The 20288-nt window shown below is 37.0% G+C and overlaps 1 protein-coding gene and 1 long non-coding RNA gene across 2 annotated transcripts in view; both read right to left on the minus strand.

The window, feature by feature from the left end:
* LOC104883685 (uncharacterized) overlaps nt 1-19365 on the minus strand; it is a 36797-nt gene extending 17432 nt beyond the window's left edge. Inside the window, exons 1-7 of the mRNA XM_010668236.4 lie at nt 19139-19365; nt 18974-19023; nt 17451-17511; nt 12308-12403; nt 12078-12227; nt 10958-11089; nt 6760-6887 (exon numbers count right to left, since the gene is read on the minus strand). Coding sequence (XP_010666538.1) covers nt 6760-6887; nt 10958-11089; nt 12078-12227; nt 12308-12403; nt 17451-17511; nt 18974-19023; nt 19139-19306 — 785 coding nt within the window. The 5' untranslated portion in view covers nt 19307-19365. The remainder of the gene's footprint in view (nt 1-6759; nt 6888-10957; nt 11090-12077; nt 12228-12307; nt 12404-17450; nt 17512-18973; nt 19024-19138) is intronic.
* LOC130589723 (uncharacterized) lies at nt 16738-17444 on the minus strand. The gene is made up of 2 exons (XR_008967362.1): nt 17207-17444; nt 16738-17014 (listed from the first exon to the last, which is right to left on the minus strand). It is a non-coding gene; the product is annotated as an uncharacterized LOC130589723 (long non-coding RNA).
* Nucleotides 19366-20288: the final 923 nt, after the last annotated feature.

The raw sequence follows: 20288 nt of genomic DNA on the forward strand, positions 1-20288 counted from the left end.
TTGAGAAAAAATGGATGGCTCATATGCTTGTGAAGAGCCATCTCCTCGGCCCGATGCAGAGTTGTAGTACAAATGATCTCCCTGACCCAACCCCTGACTTTACCTCTGTTCCTCCCACCAACTGTCTCCCAATACAACAAATTCGGGTTCGGCTGTGACCTCTGAGTGGTACAATCATCCACCTTATTGTATATCTCCTGCATTTGGTTAAATAATGTACCTCTGAGTAGTGCATTTGGTATGACTTAAGAGGGTGTTGCGATGCGAGTCTGCAATGATTCACAACAACATTCAGAAGCACGTAATTGTGTTGCATGTTAGTTTGAATGGATGGAGAGTGCTGCATCATCGTATTCGGAATTCATTGAGTCGGAAACCATGATTAACATTACATTTTCATAGGGCTAGGCCATGAAACATGTAAAATATTTGTAGAATATATGTGTAATTGATGCATTCCCTAGACTTTGTCGACGAGAAATTGTCCGCCTATCCCCATAAGTGTGTAATTATTCACATATATGATAGGGTCAATTACCACAATTGTAAGAGGACTAGATCACACTTTGTCCCTCTCCCCTCTTGAAAATGTCGCTGCCTGCATTTTCCGGTGGTTCCGGTTCAAGTCCGGGAGGAAGTAATGTAATATCGAATTCGACGGGGAAGGTAGTGGGGATAGCAATAGCAAGGGTAGGAGTGGTGATCTTCAGTACTACTCAGGGGTACATTATTTAACCAAATGCACGAGATATACAATAAGAAGGTGGATGATTGTACCACTCAGGGGTCACAGCCGAACCCGAATTTGTTGTATTGGGAGACAGTTGGTGGGAGGAACAGATGTAAAGTCAGGGGTTGGGTCAGGGAGATCATTTGTACTACAACTCTGCATCGGGCTGAGGAGATGGCTCTTCACAAGCATATGAGCCATCCATTTTTTCTCAGCGAGGCGCAGGTGAAGGAAACAGTTGCTGCACAGATGGAAGAAGTGGAGGCAAGGGTCGCAACACGGATGGAAGAGTCAAATCGGGCCCTCCAGCACGAAATGATGCGAAACATGTCTAATTTCGGCCACTTGTTCACAGGTTGCAACACATGACCCTCTCCACAGCGCAGACCAGACGATTACCCTGGTGGTGGCAATGGTGCTACAGAGACACCCGCGACAGTGTAGTTTGTTTGGTTTTGGCAACTAATTACTAACTTATAGTTTCTACATACTTAGTCTAATTATATATATGCATTTAGTGTCTATATTTATTGGCATATATCTAGCTTTGATTTTAGATGTGTAGGTATATTTTTTTGGAACTCGACTTTGACTTGATTTCCCGACACCGGGATCTATTTTGCGTACATATAATTAATCTAGGTAGTTTGTCTAATTATAGACATTTACAACTTATTCCCCGACATCGGGATGTATTTTGTGTACATAAATCTAATCTATTTTATATTTAAATTGCATATTTTTTTAGTTTAACATATAGAATGCGAAGGAGGAGATGCGGGAACAGGTTTAATGTGTACGGGTTTAATTATAACATGTAATATTATAATATTATTTAATGTAATTAAAAATAACGACGGCTAAACATCAAACAACGACGGCTAAACGGTTGTTGTACAAAGAAAGTACTGCTGCCAAGGAATTCAAAAGAACGACGGCTTTAACTTTTAGCGACGGGTTGAAGCCGTCGCTCAAATAACGTCTGCTATGAACTGTCGTTGATTTAATGACGGTTAAGCACCGTCGTTAACTTAGCGACGTCTTTAAACCGTCGGTGTTTCACAATAAACGACGGCTGCTTGAAGCAGTCGGTGAGTTGTTGAAGAACGGTCGTTGACTATTCACCGACAGCTCGACCGTCGTTGATTGCTTAAATACCGACCATATCTGCAACGTCCTACTATCAACGACGGCTGGCCGTCGTTGATCATTTCACCGACGGTTTATTTCTCACTAGCGACGGCTTTCGACCGTCGTTGATGACGTATTTTCTTGTAATGTAAATACTTAGCAAGTTCATCCCAAGACTCATATCCAGGTCTCCTAAATTGAATTCTAAAGGCAAATTTCTAAACAACTTGGTACATCTTATGATCTCCCAAGTAGGAATACTGATAGACAACTCAATTTCTTCATAATCTACTAACCTCATCTCTTTAGAATAGATGATGATATATAAGAATAAGTTACCCATTTATTAAACAATGTTTTAACAAGGGCTGAGTTAATAGAAAAATTACCAGAAACTACAGCTTCCTTTCAACTTATCACGAACAGTTTACCCGGAGGATTATTTTGGTTGGGATTCTCACTTATAGTTCCCTTGGTTGTTCTGTTGTCCTACAGACTTAGGACCTTGGTTTCTTGACTGGTTGAACCCTGACCGGACCTGATTACCACTGCCATGGCCTTTCTAAGAACTCTTACGCTGCATGGATGAATCACTCAACCTACGACACCTAAAAATATTTAAGGAAATAAAGTATCTCTGAGAAGTGAGAACAAATAACTTATCCAAGGATATTAACCTTACCAGACATGACACGAACTAAAGCTCTCCAATCTTTTATTGTGAATCAATCAGATTTAAGCACATAAGAATCACTCTCAAGTGGTTGTCACCTTACCAGATGTGACACAAACAAAAGCTTGCTAATCTCTTTACAGGAATGAAAAGCATTTGAGAATCACTCCATGATTGATTGTCATTACTTATCACCTTGACCATTACAATCAGAGAATGATGCTCTATTTGTAGAGATTACAAACTCGAAACTCTAAGCATCATTCAGAGCTAATTAAATAGATTAAAAATACTGTGATTCAAAATATGGAGAATACAGCTCTATGTGATGCGAATTCAATTTTACATCACTATAGCATGCTAAAATATGGAGACACGTTCATGAACTGTCCAAATTTAGGAATGGACTCGAGGATTAAATAGATATATAATCACTCTGTTCATTTGTGATGTACAAAGAAGGAATGTGGGAAGAACCTAAGGGTAAAAAATGAAAAAAGAACAAAAAAAAAGAAAAAAAAATTGGGTGGATGAAGTGGATGGGGTTAAGTGGGATATTTGGGGGGTAAGATAGCGAAACAAGTATTAGTTTCCAAATAGGAACAACAAAAAGATATCCATCAGGCCACTCACCAATACGCATTCAACAAAATTATACTTTTAATTTTCAAACACGAGCCCTACTGCAATACTCATCACTCATCAGGGCCATGACCGCAGCTGCCATCATCTAAACATGACAGAAGAGAGAAGACAGAAGTTTAGTTTTGAAAAGTGTGCCAAAGGCATGCTTAGGCTCTAGGCGATGGAAAAACTGCTTCGGACAGCCAACCTGTGAGCAAGCTACACCAGGCGGGGACCTCATGCCACCTTTAGACGCGTTTTTTTATCCATTTACTGTATATTTTTTCCCATTTTTAAAAGCAAAAATTGACATGAACAGTCCCAACTATAGGCGTTTTATCAATTTCAGTCCTAACTTTGATTATTCCACGATAAAGCCCAACTATACCTCATCTTTTACAAACATGGTCCCAGTTTACCACTGACCCGTTTCCAACATCACAATTTTTTTTCCTTTTTTCTTTACTTCGTTGCTTCTCCATTTTTATCTTCTTTCTTCCTTCTTTTTTTGTCCCTGCAATTGCAAGTCCTCATCGTTTCACCCACTGTCATCTTCTTTCTTCCTTCTTTTACTGCTCCATTTGCATCTTCTTTCTTCCTTATTTTTTGTCCCTACTACTACAAGTCTACAAGTCTGCTCTTTCTTGCTGTGTTCACCCATTGTCATCTTCCTTTTTATTTACTGAAACTGCTACTACAATGTCACTCTCTTTCTAAATTGCTTGCTTGAATTATGTCTTTAATCTTATAACCACCAATTAGACTACAGTTAAAAAGATCCTATCGTTCTATTGGGGCCCTCTCAATTTTCATTAATCTTAGCATGCGTATCATAGTATAGCATCCATAATTATTTTTTAAAAGAAAATTCTGGGAAAAAACAGGGGGGAAAACTCAATAAATGGAGCAGTTCAAAGCTTCAATGAAATTTAGGTTAAACTTTTGACGGAAAACAGAGAGTTCGATAACAAAAATTAGCAATTCAGACGAAATGCTAACTGTTTGTTGATTACAGAAGATAAAGAAAAGGTTTTTTCTGCTTATTGCCCCTGTATATTATGAAAATCTACGTTGTACCCGGCCTTCATAAACTTTCCATATTGTACCCCTAAACTTTCTAAACGTCACACAAAATACCCTTGTTAATAGAAAATCCTACCCCAAACCTCACTTAGCCTTCAATTTCTCATATCATATCCATAAACTAACAAGGCTAAAAATCCTACTCTATTCCCATAGGGTAAGTAAGTCCCAAAATTTACTATTTGATATTTTGTGCAACGTTTAGAAAGTTTAAGGGCACTAAGTCAAAATGTCAAAAAAGTCGGGTAGAACATAGAATTTCGTAAAACACAGGGGGTACAGGTACAACATAGAAAAACCCCCAAAAAAATTAAGAAGAATATAGAAATCAACTGAAATTTAAGAGAAAGATTTAAGAAAAATCAAGAACTAAGTGTGGCAGGATCAATGGCGGAAGAGAACTTATGATTAGCACGTATTACCAGTAGCGGGTGAATGAAAAACATTTTTGTACAAAATGAGCAAATAGTTGGGACCATTGAGAATAATTCACGAGTTGGGATTGCAAATGGCAGAACGGCCATAGAAGGGATTAACCTTATTAAATTTTTCTTTTTAAAAAAAGCTTTGATGAGGCAGTGACTAATTCTGGAATATCTCTCAACTAAAAGAAAAAATTCCATGAGGCAGTGAGTTAATAATTACAGATTTTTTTCCCCAGGATTCCCAGAGGTTTTATAAAATTCATGAGGCAACCGTACCCCTACGGTTTCAAATTTCAAAAATTCATCAGGTACTCCTTAAGTTTGCATATAATGTACCACGCCCTCAATAAGTTGATTATGTTAACTTAAATGACGTGAAATCACTTAAACCCCAACCTAATTCGCATATTAACCCACGCTATGCCAAAATTGTCTTTTCATAGTGATAGAAATCGCCTTTTTTCTACAGTCAAAATAGTTTAAATAGTGGTCTAAGTTACTCTTAGGCAACTTTGTCTGCTTTTAAAAGGCTTTGATGGGCATAATGTGAAATATTAGGGGAATTCGGATATAGGTCAACTGATTTTGGGTCATTTAAGTTAATAGAATCATCATTAGTAAATTATTGAGGGTTTATTGAAGGTGTTTGGTACATTATATGCTAACCTAAGGGGGCACCCGATGAATTTTTGAAACAGCAGATACCTCATGAATTTCGTAAAACCTCGAGAGGTAAAAAATCTGTACTAGACATGTTCCTCCTCTATTTTTTTTATTCCATTTCTTTTTCTTTCTACTTAGTACTTTGACTAAGACGGGTATTCTAGCGATGAACAATGTTTTCTTATATCCTTTTATGGGTCTTTAATATAATTACTATGTTGTTTTAAGTATTACAATGCTTCCATATTTGATTTCTAAGTTTTTTGATATCAAAGGTACGCCTTGCCTATAAAATGCATGCGCCTTCGCTTGCACCTCGCGCCATTTAAAACTAAGGTTATGTGAGAGAGAGAGAGAGATGTACTATAGAGCATTGTGGCTATAATGCCTTACTTTTTGGTTCACATGGGTTCTGTTTACTCCCACCCCTTCCCACCCCACATCAAATTATTAGAAAAAAGAGGGTAGAGATCTCGATATTCGTATCCCAGCACCTTTCTTCTCCCCTGTCTCTCTCTCTCTACTCTACCACTAGTGGCAGGTAAGATGAATTCTGACATATGAAATTCTGACTATTGCAAACAACTCAAGCTCCCTAGTAAAAGCCGCAATATTACCAAAAATAAATACATATATATCTTTTTGAATTATCAGATCAAGGTAATTGGGTCTTCTTTCTCTTCAATAGTTCCCTCCTCCCAGATCTATCTAGTTGTATCAAAGTGCAAAGTTATGTATTCGACACGTGTTTGTACCCGGATCCAAGTCAAGTCATATAGACACCGGTACTTCGACTGATGTCGTGTCCGAGTATCATAGATTGCTACATATCATTCTTTGGAAAGTTCGTGTGGATCCCCCTTCCCCTTTTCCCCTTTATATGCCATTTCTCTCTTTTCTATTGTACATAGCACATGGGTTATTATCCCCCCCCCCCTTCCCCTATTCTCCTTTTCCTTGATCCTTATTCCCCCCTACATGTAGAAATTACAGGGGTGTTTGGTTGAGAGAGTTTTAGAGTAAGAGGTTTGATATGAATAGAGAGGGTTTGACTAGTCCAAACCCATAATGGGAGTGTTTAGTTGAGAGAGGATTGAAAGAGAGGTTTTATCCCAAAAAAGCTTATTTTGAACAAGCTACTAGCAGGAGCTTTTTCGAAGAGAGGTTTGTGAATTTAGTTATGTAATGAATGATATATCCTAAAGTTGATCAAATTTACTACCTTTTACCAAAAAAAAAAACCACCAATAAATTATTCCAATATCCTTATCGGTCATTTCACCTAATAAAGTACCAATCGGCTAGCAGCTTTCTACCAAACACTTTCACACAAACAGCTAGTGAAACCAGCTAATACAATCAATTAACCACGCTAACAGCTATTATATCCCTAGCATGCATCTAAATATGATAAAATGAAAGAGGCGTACCTATTTTCACCTGTTGCACAAATACATGTGTATGAGCAATGCCTACAGCCACCATACATATAGGTGTGATGGAGAAACAAGCTTTCCATTTGATATTCTTTCATCCCCACTTTTGTATTTCTCATTACCTGCCAACCAACACTCTCATATAAAATTGCTAGCAATGAAGATGTAGACTTCGTGTTCAGTTGATAAATAATAGAAAATTTACAAGGAATTCAACACGAAGCAATAAGAAAAGCATAATGATAGTTCCGCCTTCCTGAAGTTCAAGTCAATCAGTTGATAAAAGATATAGCAATCTCAAAGCATCAAACCAGCAACGAAAGAAGCAAAAGAAATGATGAAAATAGATAAAGAAGCAAAATAGAAAAGAAGTTTCTTGCATAAATTATAAAACTTCCTCCTTTTCGTTTTAAACGCAACAGTTTCCATTTTTGGCAGTTTCAAATTAAATGCAACAATTTCTTTCTTTCTATTTTTAGTATGATTTTTACCCCTAAAATTACCAAAATGTCCTTTAAAAAACTTAAAACACATATTATACTACCCAAATCAAATTAAGTACTAACCTAATCTAAATTAATCTATCTAAATTAATCTAACCCACACCACCCACCACCATTTCTCTCTCCTCCATCCTCCATCACCATTTCTCTCTCCACCACCACCTCCATCATCACCATTATCTCAGTCCTCCGTCCTCTACCACCCACCACCATCATCATCACCTTTGATCTCCTTCCCCACTAGGCCAAAACCACCGACAACTTCGTTCCAACCTAAAACCACCTTCGCTCCACCGTCGGCGTCCATCCTCCGTTGTTCGTTCCAACCGAAAACCACCGATTTCTCTCTCCTCTTCCTTCGTTCTCTCTCCTCGATTTCTCTCTCTTCTCGATCTGCATCTCTCTCTATCCTATCCCTTTCTCTGGTCTTCAAGTTGTTGTGGAGATGGACTGGGTTTTGATGGCGTGATCGACGGTGATGGGGTTTTTGGGACTTCGATCTGCAGTGTAGGAGTGGTGGTTTTCAGTTGGGGTTTTGTTGTGGTGGTGTTTGATCTTTTTTTTGTGGGTGGATGTAAGGCTGGTGGTTGGCGGCGGTTTGTACTTGTAGTTTTTAGTGTGGTTGCTGGCAGTGACAGTGGCGGTGTGTGGGTGCTGGCAGCGGCAGTGGCAGTGGTGGTGATTTTTTTGTGGGTGGATGTAAGGCTGGTGGTTGGCGGTGGTGGGTGCTGACAGTGGCGGTGTTAGTGGTGGTTGTTGATTGTTGGTGATGGTTGCTGACAGTTTTTTTCTTTTTGGACCCACTTTATCTCTCCACTTAAACTTAATCACATGTCCCTCCCTTTTTCTAATCACTCCTTAAGAAATTTCAACTAGGAGTTCGTGCCCTCTAAATTGTTGCGTTTAAAAAGAAACGGAGGTAGTACATGGAACCTTTGCTCTTGTTAAAAGACAAACTTGCTTCAGAATTTTAGAGCATATGTTTATCATATTTCCTAAACACCATCATATATTCCCTGTATTCCTTCTCTTTTTGACATACGTCCTATGCCTGCTTCAAGAATCAGGATTTCTTCATCTCTAAGCAAATTAGCTTTCAGAAGACAATTTAGAGAAATTAGCAAACCTTAAGAAGTTCATTACTTACAAAGTTATAAATATTTATCGCAGATCGAATTTACTTTGACCATGGTAAAAAGTATATCTATAGTGTTGAAACCAGTGAAAGACTTCTTTACTAAGAAGCCATAAAGGTTCTTTCAGCTTCTCTTTATCGTGCCAAGTACATGGAATGCAATTCCTAAACATCGAGATCTATGTTGCTCGGACTCTTCATTTCACCTCAAGTACCCGTGTTGGATCCTCGACACTCGGACATGGGTGGGACACTTGGACACTTTGTTTTCGGCTAAAAAATAGAAAAAATTCCAAAAAATAGCCGAGTCGGACACTTGGACACGTACCCGTGTCGGACATGGGTACACGAGTCTGAGTAACATAGATCGAGATAATATTTTCCATTCTCTGGAAAGCCTTCGCTAATACCTGGCTAAAATCAGAAAACACAAACTTACAGTTTCAGGCATCAGGAAGCTTTCATATCTGAAGAGGAGGCAAGGAATCACCGACTGATCACCATGCCAAACAAATCTCCAGTTTGAGAGGAAAGAAAATGCTAACAATCTTGTAGCTTGGCCAAGTAGGGTCTCAAAAACTCAGAATGATAGTGTGAACCTCAAAAACTAGCCTAACTGCCAGCTTTTTATGACATAAAATCTAAGATTTATATCCTAACAATCAGTCAAATCAGAGAGATAATCATAACAATTGCAATGTGGCATGATTTCTACAGCATTTCTTGCATCAAGCAAAAGTTCACGAACAGGGAAATGGTACAAAAATTACATAGGTGTTTTTGGTTTCTACTCTTACTTTGTAACTTCATCCAAACATGTTTCAAAATGTTATTAATGTAGCAATAAAGTGAGTTAGAACAAAAATGGACAGGAGTTATATACGAGTGGAAAATGCTAGCAATATCTGATGTTTTCTTTTATTCTTTACCCAGTTAAATAGTGCAGTCATCTATAACTGGTGGAGGTGTACCTACAAAGTACAATTGAGACCATAGCACTGAACATTGACTAGATACAAGTATAGTAAGGCAAATAGGGTTGATATTAGAAGGATTATCATTAGGAAGATAACATCTATCAAGCAATAGAAATGAAAGGCAAGTGTAACGGAATAATTATTCTAATCAGACACAGGATCACCTAACTATCTCTGCATAAAAAATTGACCCTCACTTCCTCTATTTTAAGTGTTTTTTGAACAAAACTAACAGTCCAACGTTTTCTAGATCTTAATATTCCTTAGTTCCTCAAGCCCATATACTTCTTCAAGTTCCACGTCGCAAGTAAGCAGGTCTAATACAACAACAATAGCCTTAATCCCATTATGATGAGGTCGGCTGCATGAGTCAATCTATTATCTCTACATATATCTTCTAACTCCATTCTCTTCTATCAAGTGCTAGATGATCCTGCAAACCTAATATATCCATATTATGTATAATGCCCTCCATCCAAGTCATCTTTCGGCATCCCCTGACTTCTTCTAAAAGATCTCGTACCCCAAACTTCCATTAACCTAACCAGTGCATTCTCTAGAAGACGTCTCACATGCCCAAACCACCATAACCGGTTCTCTCTTATCCTACTCTTGTAAAAAGGAGATCTTCAGTTGAGGACAGTGTTGCCAAGTTCGAGTAATGCCTCGGATCGCGGAACGGGTACATGAACGTCATTCGCTAGTTGGGGAATTCGGATCGTTGGAGGGTTTTTTTTTGGTACAGATTTAGGGAACATAATTAGAGGGAACATAATACGTGCTAATATATTTATTAATGTATTTATTAAAAATATATTTTTTTATTATAAAATAATTTCGAATAAACTTAGTATAATGATCATCTTCAGCCATTAGAATTTTAATTTCCTGGTTAAGTCTATATTTTGAAACTAGCACTACATAGGGAAGAGAAGAGGAAAACGGACAGAAAAAAGGGAAGAGAAGAAAGACAAATAAGTGGAATTTAGTACTTAAAAAGAAAAGAAGATGGCAAAAGATGTTGTCAGCTATAAATTTAGTAATTAAAAATGTTGACCTTTCTTCAACCCTTCCCCTTCCCCTTCCCTCACTTGTTTTATGACTTTATCAGCATCCTTTCCCACTCTCTTGTCTCTCTCCATCTCTCTGCAACCAGAAAAAAGTCTCATCCCTTTCTCTGCAACAACATATGCAGTCCACTAATATGTCAGGGGTTCGCATCACTTTGGCGACTAAAAGCCCTAGTCTCATTCTCCTTTTCTTAATTTGGTGCCTGATTTTCAGATCTAGGGTTTCTGAAACCCTAACAATTGCTCTCCTTCCTTCCTTTTGATTGGAACGCGTTCCCCACCGATTTGGTGTGCAACCGAATTGCGTTTCGAAGACTAGCGAACTATACATGATTCGTGGGGGTAGGGTGAATTAGGTAACACTTGTTGAGGACTTTACGTTCTTATTTCTAACTTAAATTTTTCAAATTTAATATTATCATAACATCAGCATACTCCATCCAGAGTGTACATGACCATAAAAGAGCATGGCAGCCCCAGCAACAAGAAGAAATCATTTACTGATACCTCAACATGAGCTTCTGAGCTTATATCATTTGCATATTGGATAACGTCAAGCTCCAGCTTTGACTTCAAGACACGACACTCAGTCAATATAGGATGCAATGTACTTAAATCTGTTTCAAAATTCTCAATCCCCTGATCAAGTAAAGAACACATTTATAAGCAATTTGCTAGCATATAGCATAAAGTTACTATTTACACAATAGCACATGGATTTCAACATTTTAGAAGACCATATGAAAATGATAATCTGGAAGACAGCTGTGATGATGCATATTTTAGGATATTTGGAAAAGGTTGTCATATTCGTAAAATAAATGGTTTTAAGATTGAATTTCATAACATGCCCTTACTTAAGTTGGGTGATGGGGACGTGATAAAATCAGTGTCACATAATTTGCAAATCGCTCCGGAACGCAGAATGAATTCAGGAATGGAATTCGGTTCAATTTTAGTTCGTAGTGTGCTTTAAGAATTAGCTAGTAATGAAGTATATTTTTAATAGTTAATACTTGTATCCTGGAAAAATATGACTTTGTATTGAGAGAAAATATGACTTTAGGTCATAGAGGCACATACATAGATGCAAGAGGGTTATGTTACAGCTAGGTTGATGATTTTAAAGAAACAATAATCTTGATTCTTCCCTCACTATTTTGGAGAGCTAAAATCTTAAACGGCTATTTAATTTATATAGAAAGATAATTTGTCTGTCATTTCCTAGAAGAAAAAAGCTAAAAATTCAAGATACATTAAATGTCCTTTCGTTGGTGTGGTGATTTACTTGAAGTTAGGAACTTGGTCTTCCTGTTTTGACAAAATAAGGTTCAGGAGGAACATTTATATTCTATTTCCATAAAGTTTTGGGCTGTTATCAGGAGTGTAATGACAATATTACTGATATTACTCTTTTAAGTGTTTTGTGGCAGGAGATATTACTCTAGGTTAACTCTAGTAGAATCTAAAAGTTTGATACATTCTATGTAGTATATTTCTTGTGTAGGTATATCTCGTTGGATTGACCATAGTTGGGATCTGTGTTTGATTCTCTAATACAACAAAAATAATAGCAAGAAGCCAATAATGATGTGGGATGAAGATGACAAGAACAGATAGCAGACACCTTAAATTCTGCTGGTTTTGAGAAATTGCCACTGTCTGTATTTAGCCCATGCAACAGATATAGCACACATTTATCTTCTCCGTCATATTGACTGACTAGAACTTCTTCCATCTCATCCACATAAGAGACCAGGTTAACCATATAGCATTCCTGCAAAAAAAAACAACATATGAGCAAATAAATGTTTAAATAATCCTAACAAAGTAAATACTAAAGTTATCAATTCTCACCATGAAATAAGACTGTGGTTTTATGTCCCCCATCCAAACAGCATACTCTTTTGGGAGACGTGGAGCAAACAGGATAGATTTCCCTGTGGCAACATCCTTCGCAGCCAGTTCTAAAGTATTAGTATCAATGCAAAAACTAATTCACTATGCTTTTGAATCACAAAGGAAAAAGGTAAGGACAAATAGACATCGAGAGTCCCAATTATAGCCTCTCTTTTTTTATTAGTCCGAATTATTGATTAATTTGGTATACTCCCAACTTTAGGGGGTGTCTACTGTCTACCAAAAGCAGTCGCACATAACTTATGACTTGTTTGATATGTAGGTAAATAAAAAAAAAAAAAAAAAAAAAGAGATGATGATGGCCAAAAGGAAAAGCAAAATATTCCTCAAATAATTGGGGATGTTTACAAAAGATAATTAGCAGGTTATAAGTCATACTGGACTGACTCGGACGACAATCCTAAAGTTTAAACTACTTCGAGTTGATCAATAGTTGGGCTGTTTACAGAAGAGGGTCATAGTTGAGAACTGAGACTTGAGACTGTTGGTGTCATTTTCTTAAATTAATGAAAGGAAAAAATTTGTAACCCAATTTGAAATTCCGAACAAATGTACATGACGAACAAATGTTTAGATAATGATCAGTATGAAGATTGATGATGAAATGAAACAAAAAGTGACACCTATCACATTATCTACCAATAAAAGGAAACAGAAACGCGAAACAAAAGAAGATTCTTGTTGACTTCAGTTGATGCACAACAGCTCTCACACACAATAAATCTTGTCGACTCTGAATTTTTGACGCAAAGGCAATTAAATTTAGTCATTGGGAATTCAAGATCAGTAGTAATGATTTAACTTTTTAATGCTTTAATAGATATTATTCATGATACTTCCAATTCGATCCGATCTATTCGTTCGTAGAACTATTTACTCGATCGCAGACATGTCTGGAACACCTCTAACAGAGGGACAAATAGTCCATTTTGAAAGAACTTCTTGTCAACCTCTTTCCGATATGAATCTATCTGATTCAAAAAGGAAGAACTTGCATCAGTATCTCAATTTCAATTCAAACATGGGTTTTGTTTACACTGCATGCCCTGAGAAGTATTTACAATCGAAAATGAGGAAAAAACGGAGTCTTTGTCTAAAGAAATGCATTGACAAGTGTATTATTGTTTGAGAAGCAAAATAATAGCACAGGTATCCCAAAAAAATTCGTAAAAAAAGGAAATATGAAACGCAAAAAATATATGTCAGATATTACTAGACTTAGTAAACCAAGGGTGAGACAAAAACATTTATTAGTTATAAAACCTATTAAAAGATACGAAAAGTTCCAACTCAACTTCAAAAAATATCAATTTGTACTATCATCATCAAGCTAATAGCTAATTGCAATACAGAATTCAAATTTAATATTGCTCCTGACGCATTTTTCTCCCTCTCTTAGTGAAACAGCTAGCTCTCCCATATTTATAGGCATGTATTTTTCGGATTGCTTCAGAGCCCTGTTAATATTGCCTTTCTAATTGCTGCCACGCAAAAAGCTGTCTGCAGCTTGATCCAATTGAGCACCATAGACACATCATGTACACCTCCATCCCCCCAGTTGTCACCTAGAAGGCTAGAACTGAACATCTACTGCATCCTAGCCCTACGTTGACCAGCAGTAATCAAATAATTTCTAGAAAAAAAAAACCCCTTTGACAGACTGCTAGTCACACGAATAGTTCACATCCGTTTATTCCACATGATTGAGAGTGCTTCCTCGATATCATTACAAAGAATGCCACCATCCCTGCCTGGTGCCACCAAGCAGCTACCAGGCTGACAGAAGACTCACCAGAGTCAAGTACTCAAGTCACTTCTTCTGCCTCATATATCTGTCAGTATACCTTTTCCAGGATCTCTCTCATTAGCTTTGTCAAATTCCTATCTCAAGATCAAAAATCATTTGGATCAACCAACCAACTTTATTCCTATCCCGTTATATACTTCATATATGTGGTAAACATTAGTGTTAGCCCTATTATTATTATATGTATTTCTCTGCTTATCTTAACCAACTCGCATCGAGTTACCATGTGATAAAATTCACAAGGTAACTTGGACCCATCTTCTAAGGAAAACACATGCATACGCATATATGTATAAAATATAAATAAATACATACATAATGTGTGTGTGCGTGTATGTGTTTACTATAAGCGATCAAAATATAATATTAAAAGGCACCTAGGGAAGCCACCTGAAAGGAGGGCCAAAACCAAAAGTCATGCCCCTTAGCTAGCATGTAATGTTTCATCCACAAAGTCAAGTATTGCTCAGACTTAACACGTTACTGCAGCCACAAAATGACCTTGAAGAAAGAAAATCAAACTCCGTAATTTCTTACATTTACAGTTAACCACCAGATTGGTTAAAATAACCAACCTCCATACTTCAGTATTCAGGCTGTCATTCTGCTATTCCTTTACACGAGATCTTTAACAGCCGTGGTTGATAAGTGCCAAGGTAATAGAATCCAAGGACAAAAGAGTAGATGATGATCAACATACTTTTCCACATCTTGGAGTATAGCCACACTGATGACTTAACTAAGCCTCCATAAGTTCCATTTACAGTTAAGAAAGATTCCTTAAAAAATAGCTCATACAACTAAGTTACAAAAAACTCAAAAGAATTTAAATGTCTTGTAATCATCTTCTCAAAGTTGTTATCTCTCAGGAATCTTCTCAAAGATGTAGCTAAGATCTTAAGGAGATCAAAGGAGGCAAGTGTGTAATGCAGCACTCAGTTAACTAGCGACACTAAAAAAGAACAGCAACATTAGGATTGACGCTTAAGAAGCGGAATCCAAAGGCCCTGTACTTTTAACTTCAAAAATTTGTAGTCTATAAAAAAATCTGTTTTGATCAGTAAAAATCAGTTCTATTCACTCAGAAAAAATATATTCAGTTCTAGTAAACTGGAAGCCATTTATCGTGAACGGCAGTTTTGAAGTTTATTGGTGCCAGATAAAGAAGATAGAACCATATCAGAGAGTACTTTACCCAAGCCAAGTAAAAATGGCTTATACAGTTAGGATCTCAAACTGTCATGTACTCAAATTTCAAGATCTCTTGGCGGAACCCAAAAAAATTAGAACAAACTGTGACAAAAATGCTTACAGTAGCTTAATGGCTGCAATAAGTTACACGGCGGGAGGGTACTCAAAATCTTACAGGAGATATTACACGAATACGTCAAGCATGATTCTCTTGTCTTCTTAAGAGGCCATCTTGTCATCTAATGCCAAGTTGCCAACAACATATTATTTTGCTCCTGTGTTTACTTAGCTTGCAAAATTAAAATAGAACCAGCTGTTCTAGTTTTAAACTAGAAAGCCAGAATCTCTTTCAAACATATCTATGCCTCATTCCTCAAAGAGCACAGAATTTTGAGGGGATAAACTGGTTCTTATAAGAGGGGATGTAGATGTTCGATTGGCAATGGCACTTCAATCAAAAATTTGGATAGATAAACTGATCCAGAAGGAATGCAAGAGGAATTTGAATCATCTGTCAGAAAAATGATGCAAGAAGTGGGAAGAGAGTGATACTATTCTAAAAAATGTCCTACTCCCTTTCGATGCTGTGCTGCATCTTGATATATCTCTTAGTTCAAGAGATTCTATATTCGAATAAAAATTATCCAGGATAGTATCTGCTCCTCTATATATGCATGCCACATTGCCAGGGAGCTGGGTTTTTCTCTTAACACTTTCTCCTCTTCCTTCCCTAATGTGAGGCTACCATTTGGAGAACTAAGGTTCCTAAAAAGATGAAGGCTTTTTTGGAGACTCCTAAAAACTTCCACCTTCTGTGAGAAGCTAGCTAAGAACAGGTTATAGTGACAACATGAGCTGTCAAGCATGCCATAGAGAAGCGAAATCAATCGAATATATGGCATGACTTGTCAGGTGCAGTTTATTGTGGATTAAGAGCAAACCTTCCGGAATGGAAGGGCAGATGATATTTCTCTTGGACATGCTCCAATTTATCCTTGCTTGAGAAAGTTGATTTAATATGTTTATTAAAGAAAGGTTGGTTTGCTTGCCAAAGTTGATTTGATAATCCTTTCCTATAAATGCTGAGAACCCAAGGAGAATCACCTATAGACAAAGGCCTCAACTCATAGAATCGCCCCATAAAAGAAAAAGAAGTATGGATTGGGGCAAAAAAGAAAAGAAGCCCTATAGCTACTGCCAGTGAACATGGAAAAAAGATCTCATCAATTAGATTGGGACATAATTTGCCAAGAATATAGCAGTTATAAAGAATATAGCAGCTATAAAAGATTGCATATTTGGGGGAAGTAATTAAGAGATGTAATAGAAAGGCACCAAGGGGTGACCCCCCATGCACAAACGCAGGGCAAAGAACAAAAACTCATGACCTGAAACTATCATTAATTAATTTATATACATATACAAGCCAGTATCTCAGGGAACCTAATACTTGACTCCTGCTGTATAAAAGCCTCAATGAAAGAAACTTAATATCCTGACAAGGGAATGTTGTAACCTCTAAAATCTACAACTTCTTCATTTCCAAATGCACCACCAAACTGCCAGTGGAACCATATACCAAACTTCGTCAGACCAACCTTTCTTCATCCTTCTTTTCCAAGCTACAACATTGAATCGAGCTCATCCTTAACAACATTTAAGATAAGTGCCAAATAGTAAGAACCCCAGAGTAGAAGAGTAGATTATTTTCTAGTAGGATGAAGTAGATAATTTACTTGTTAGAATTAAAAAATGGAAAGAAATCCTTCCAGGAAAAAGGGGGCAATGAGATCCACTATTACAGTGGCAGATTCTCACTTTATATTAAAATATCTTACCTGTACAATAGCAGAAATTTTACACTATTCCTTAGCACTTATAGGAAAGAAATTTGAATGCAAATCTCACCAGAGATTGTTGATTATAGCTGACCGAGATGATATAACTTAAAAGAGTATTAGTTTGAACGTTCCTTCAGCAATCTCTATATAGGGTGAAGTAATATATAGCATGAGAGAAACATGGAGAAACAAGAGGTGTGTGGAAGAAGGAATAGGGGGGATAGGAGAAAGATTAGCTTACAATAGCTCCATAGAAGCCGGGCTCCCTCACTCCAAATAAATAAGCAAAATAACTTTCCTGCCTACAAAAAATTACGAAATGGCCAATTAGGCGTCAGAACAGAAATTCAAATATATTTTGTACAGATAAAATGTAAGGATGCACAGGGATAATGCATGCAGAGATAAATTACTAAGTACAGTCGAGGAAATGTGACTGCATACACATTTGGAACATACCACACGTATACAATCCAAACAATCTATCATTTGCACATACAAAAGATTCAGCTCAGAGAGAGAACAAGAGCAAGTGATATATGCAAGAGCCAATATATGCAAGAGCCAACCTTCACAGTTGAGGTGCTCAGAGATTTACTATGTCAAGGATGAGATACAAGATAAAGATGCATCCCCCGACCTCTCAAAAAAAGATCAAGTTCTTATAAAGATTCTAATAACATAGAGCATAAAGGATAAAATCCGAGATGGACTATATTTATGGGTATAAGTCAAAATTTTGAGGAATAACTTACTCCCAAGTTCAACTAGAGCTTAACCATTTTCGTTTGGAAGAGTTGTTCAAAACTACCTTTTATGGGAGGCCACTTGTGAGCAACTACCTTACATGAGCTTCGCTGTGGGGAACTACTCAACGGTCCACTGACTTTCTGAATGGGAATATCTTTCACCGGGGTCCAATGAAAAATGTCCAGATTCCGGCATTGATCTCATGTCCCCTGCGCGTCCCCCCCCCCCTCTCGTTCTCTCTCTCTTCCTTCGCAGCTACCTCATTAGACTACCTTACTTATTTCTATCTACCCTCCGTTACTTCTCTACTAATTTCCTCTAAATCTCTGGCAGAGGATGGACAGATACATAATTATCTTGCATCTCATCTTAGATTAACTACTTATTGTTTGAGCACCTGAACTCTATCCTCAAATGACAGCATCAATCTCAGTTACAACTTACAAACAACGCAAAGTTTCAATATTTCTTATTCATATAAATGTCTATGGATCAATACAGCTCATCCTCTATTCGAACACCAATGAGATAGAACATAAGAATCCCGCCCCAAACAAATGATGAAAGGTTTAACTTCATGCCATACATTAAGCACAATCCGAATTCGAATAAACAACAATATAGTAGTAGTAGTACAGAAACTAATAAATTACTTGGATGGACTGGGTTTACAATGATTTATGTGCACCCAAACTGACTTCATCACACAAAAACTGACTATATTAGAAAAAACAACTATATCATATGAAAACTGATATATCAAAATTGACTATATCGTACAAAAACTAACTATATAAAAAGTGATTATATCATACAAAAACTGACTATATCAAACAAAAACTATCTATATCAACTTAAAAAACTGACTATATCTTATGATTTTCGGTGTACAATAAGTTTTTGTGAAGTCGTTCCATTCAAAAAAAAAGTACGAATGAGTTAGCCCGTAATATATGATTAAAATCATAGAAAGTGATTATAAACATAAATTAAGTAAATGATCGATATACTAACCGGAAAAGTTCGGAATGATCAGTACAATATCGAGTCTTTTCTTCTCCGCCCTAACAATTAGCAATTGAAAGAATTGCAGAAAGTTTATTTAGAATTAAGATACCAACAAATAACTTGAATTAGAGAACTAAAATCAAAAATAAAGACGATAGACTAATTGTTTACCTGGAGAAGGACGAGGCCTTGGATTGGACGACCAGAATCAGCAAGGTGTTGTTGAAGAGATTTGACGAGTTTTTCGCGATTGATTACGTGAAGTTGCATTGGAACTTCGGGAGGAGAGAGAGAGGAGCACGGAGAAGCCATTGAAATCACCTCTTTGGCTTCCGTCATTAGCAGGGCGTTTTAAGTAGTTTACTGTGTTTTAGTTCCGGTATCTTGTTCTAGGAGAAGTCTCTCACAAGTCACAAGTCACAAGTCACAAGTCATGGGTTACACTTTAGGCTATGTTAAGTTGACCTGAAATTTTCTGATCTGAACTTATCTAATCTGATCTAATCTGATTTGATCTGAATTTATTTTTTCTGATCTGATCTGATCTGAATTGATTTGATTTACAAGATCTTATCTTTTATAAAATATATTATTACTTTGTAATTCATTATTATGCAATACATTATAAGATCTTATTTATAGTATTACTATTATTATCATTTATTTTTATTAGAACTTTTAGACAACTTTTATTATTATCATTATTATAAGAACAACAACAATAATTATAATCATAATAATAATTATTATTATTAAAAATAGATATCATCAAGGATATGTATGAGGGGGCAACTGCGAGTGTGCGGACTACGGTGAGGAGGACAGAAGACTTTCCTATTACGATCGGAGTGCATCAAGGTTCTGCACTTAGTCCCTTTCTCTTTGCTCTAGTCATGGACGAACTAACGAGGTCAGTTCAAGATGATATACCATGGTGTATGATGTTTGCGGATGATATTGTGTTGATTGATGAGACAAAGGAAGGTGTTGAGAGTAAGTTGGAATTGTGGAGGCATACATTAGAAGCCCGTGGTTTTAGATTGAGCAAAAGTAAGACGGGGTATATGGAGTGCAAATTCAGTGGGGTTACAAGCAGCGAGGCGGGGGCGGTCACTTTGGATAGTAAAGTGGTTCAAGGATCGAACGCCTTCCGTTACTTAGGATCCATTCTCCAAAAGGATGGAGAACTGGATGGAGACGTGGCGAATAGAATTAACGCAGGATGGTTAAAGTGGAAAAGCGCCACCGAATTCCTTTGTGATTCCGGCATTCCCCAAAGATTGAAGGGAAAGTTCTACCGCACTGCAATTAGGCCTGCTTT

Source organism: Beta vulgaris, chromosome 8, assembly GCF_026745355.1.
Source record: "Beta vulgaris subsp. vulgaris cultivar EL10 chromosome 8, EL10.2, whole genome shotgun sequence".
In the NCBI taxonomy this organism is placed as follows: Eukaryota; Viridiplantae; Streptophyta; class Magnoliopsida; order Caryophyllales; family Amaranthaceae; genus Beta; species Beta vulgaris.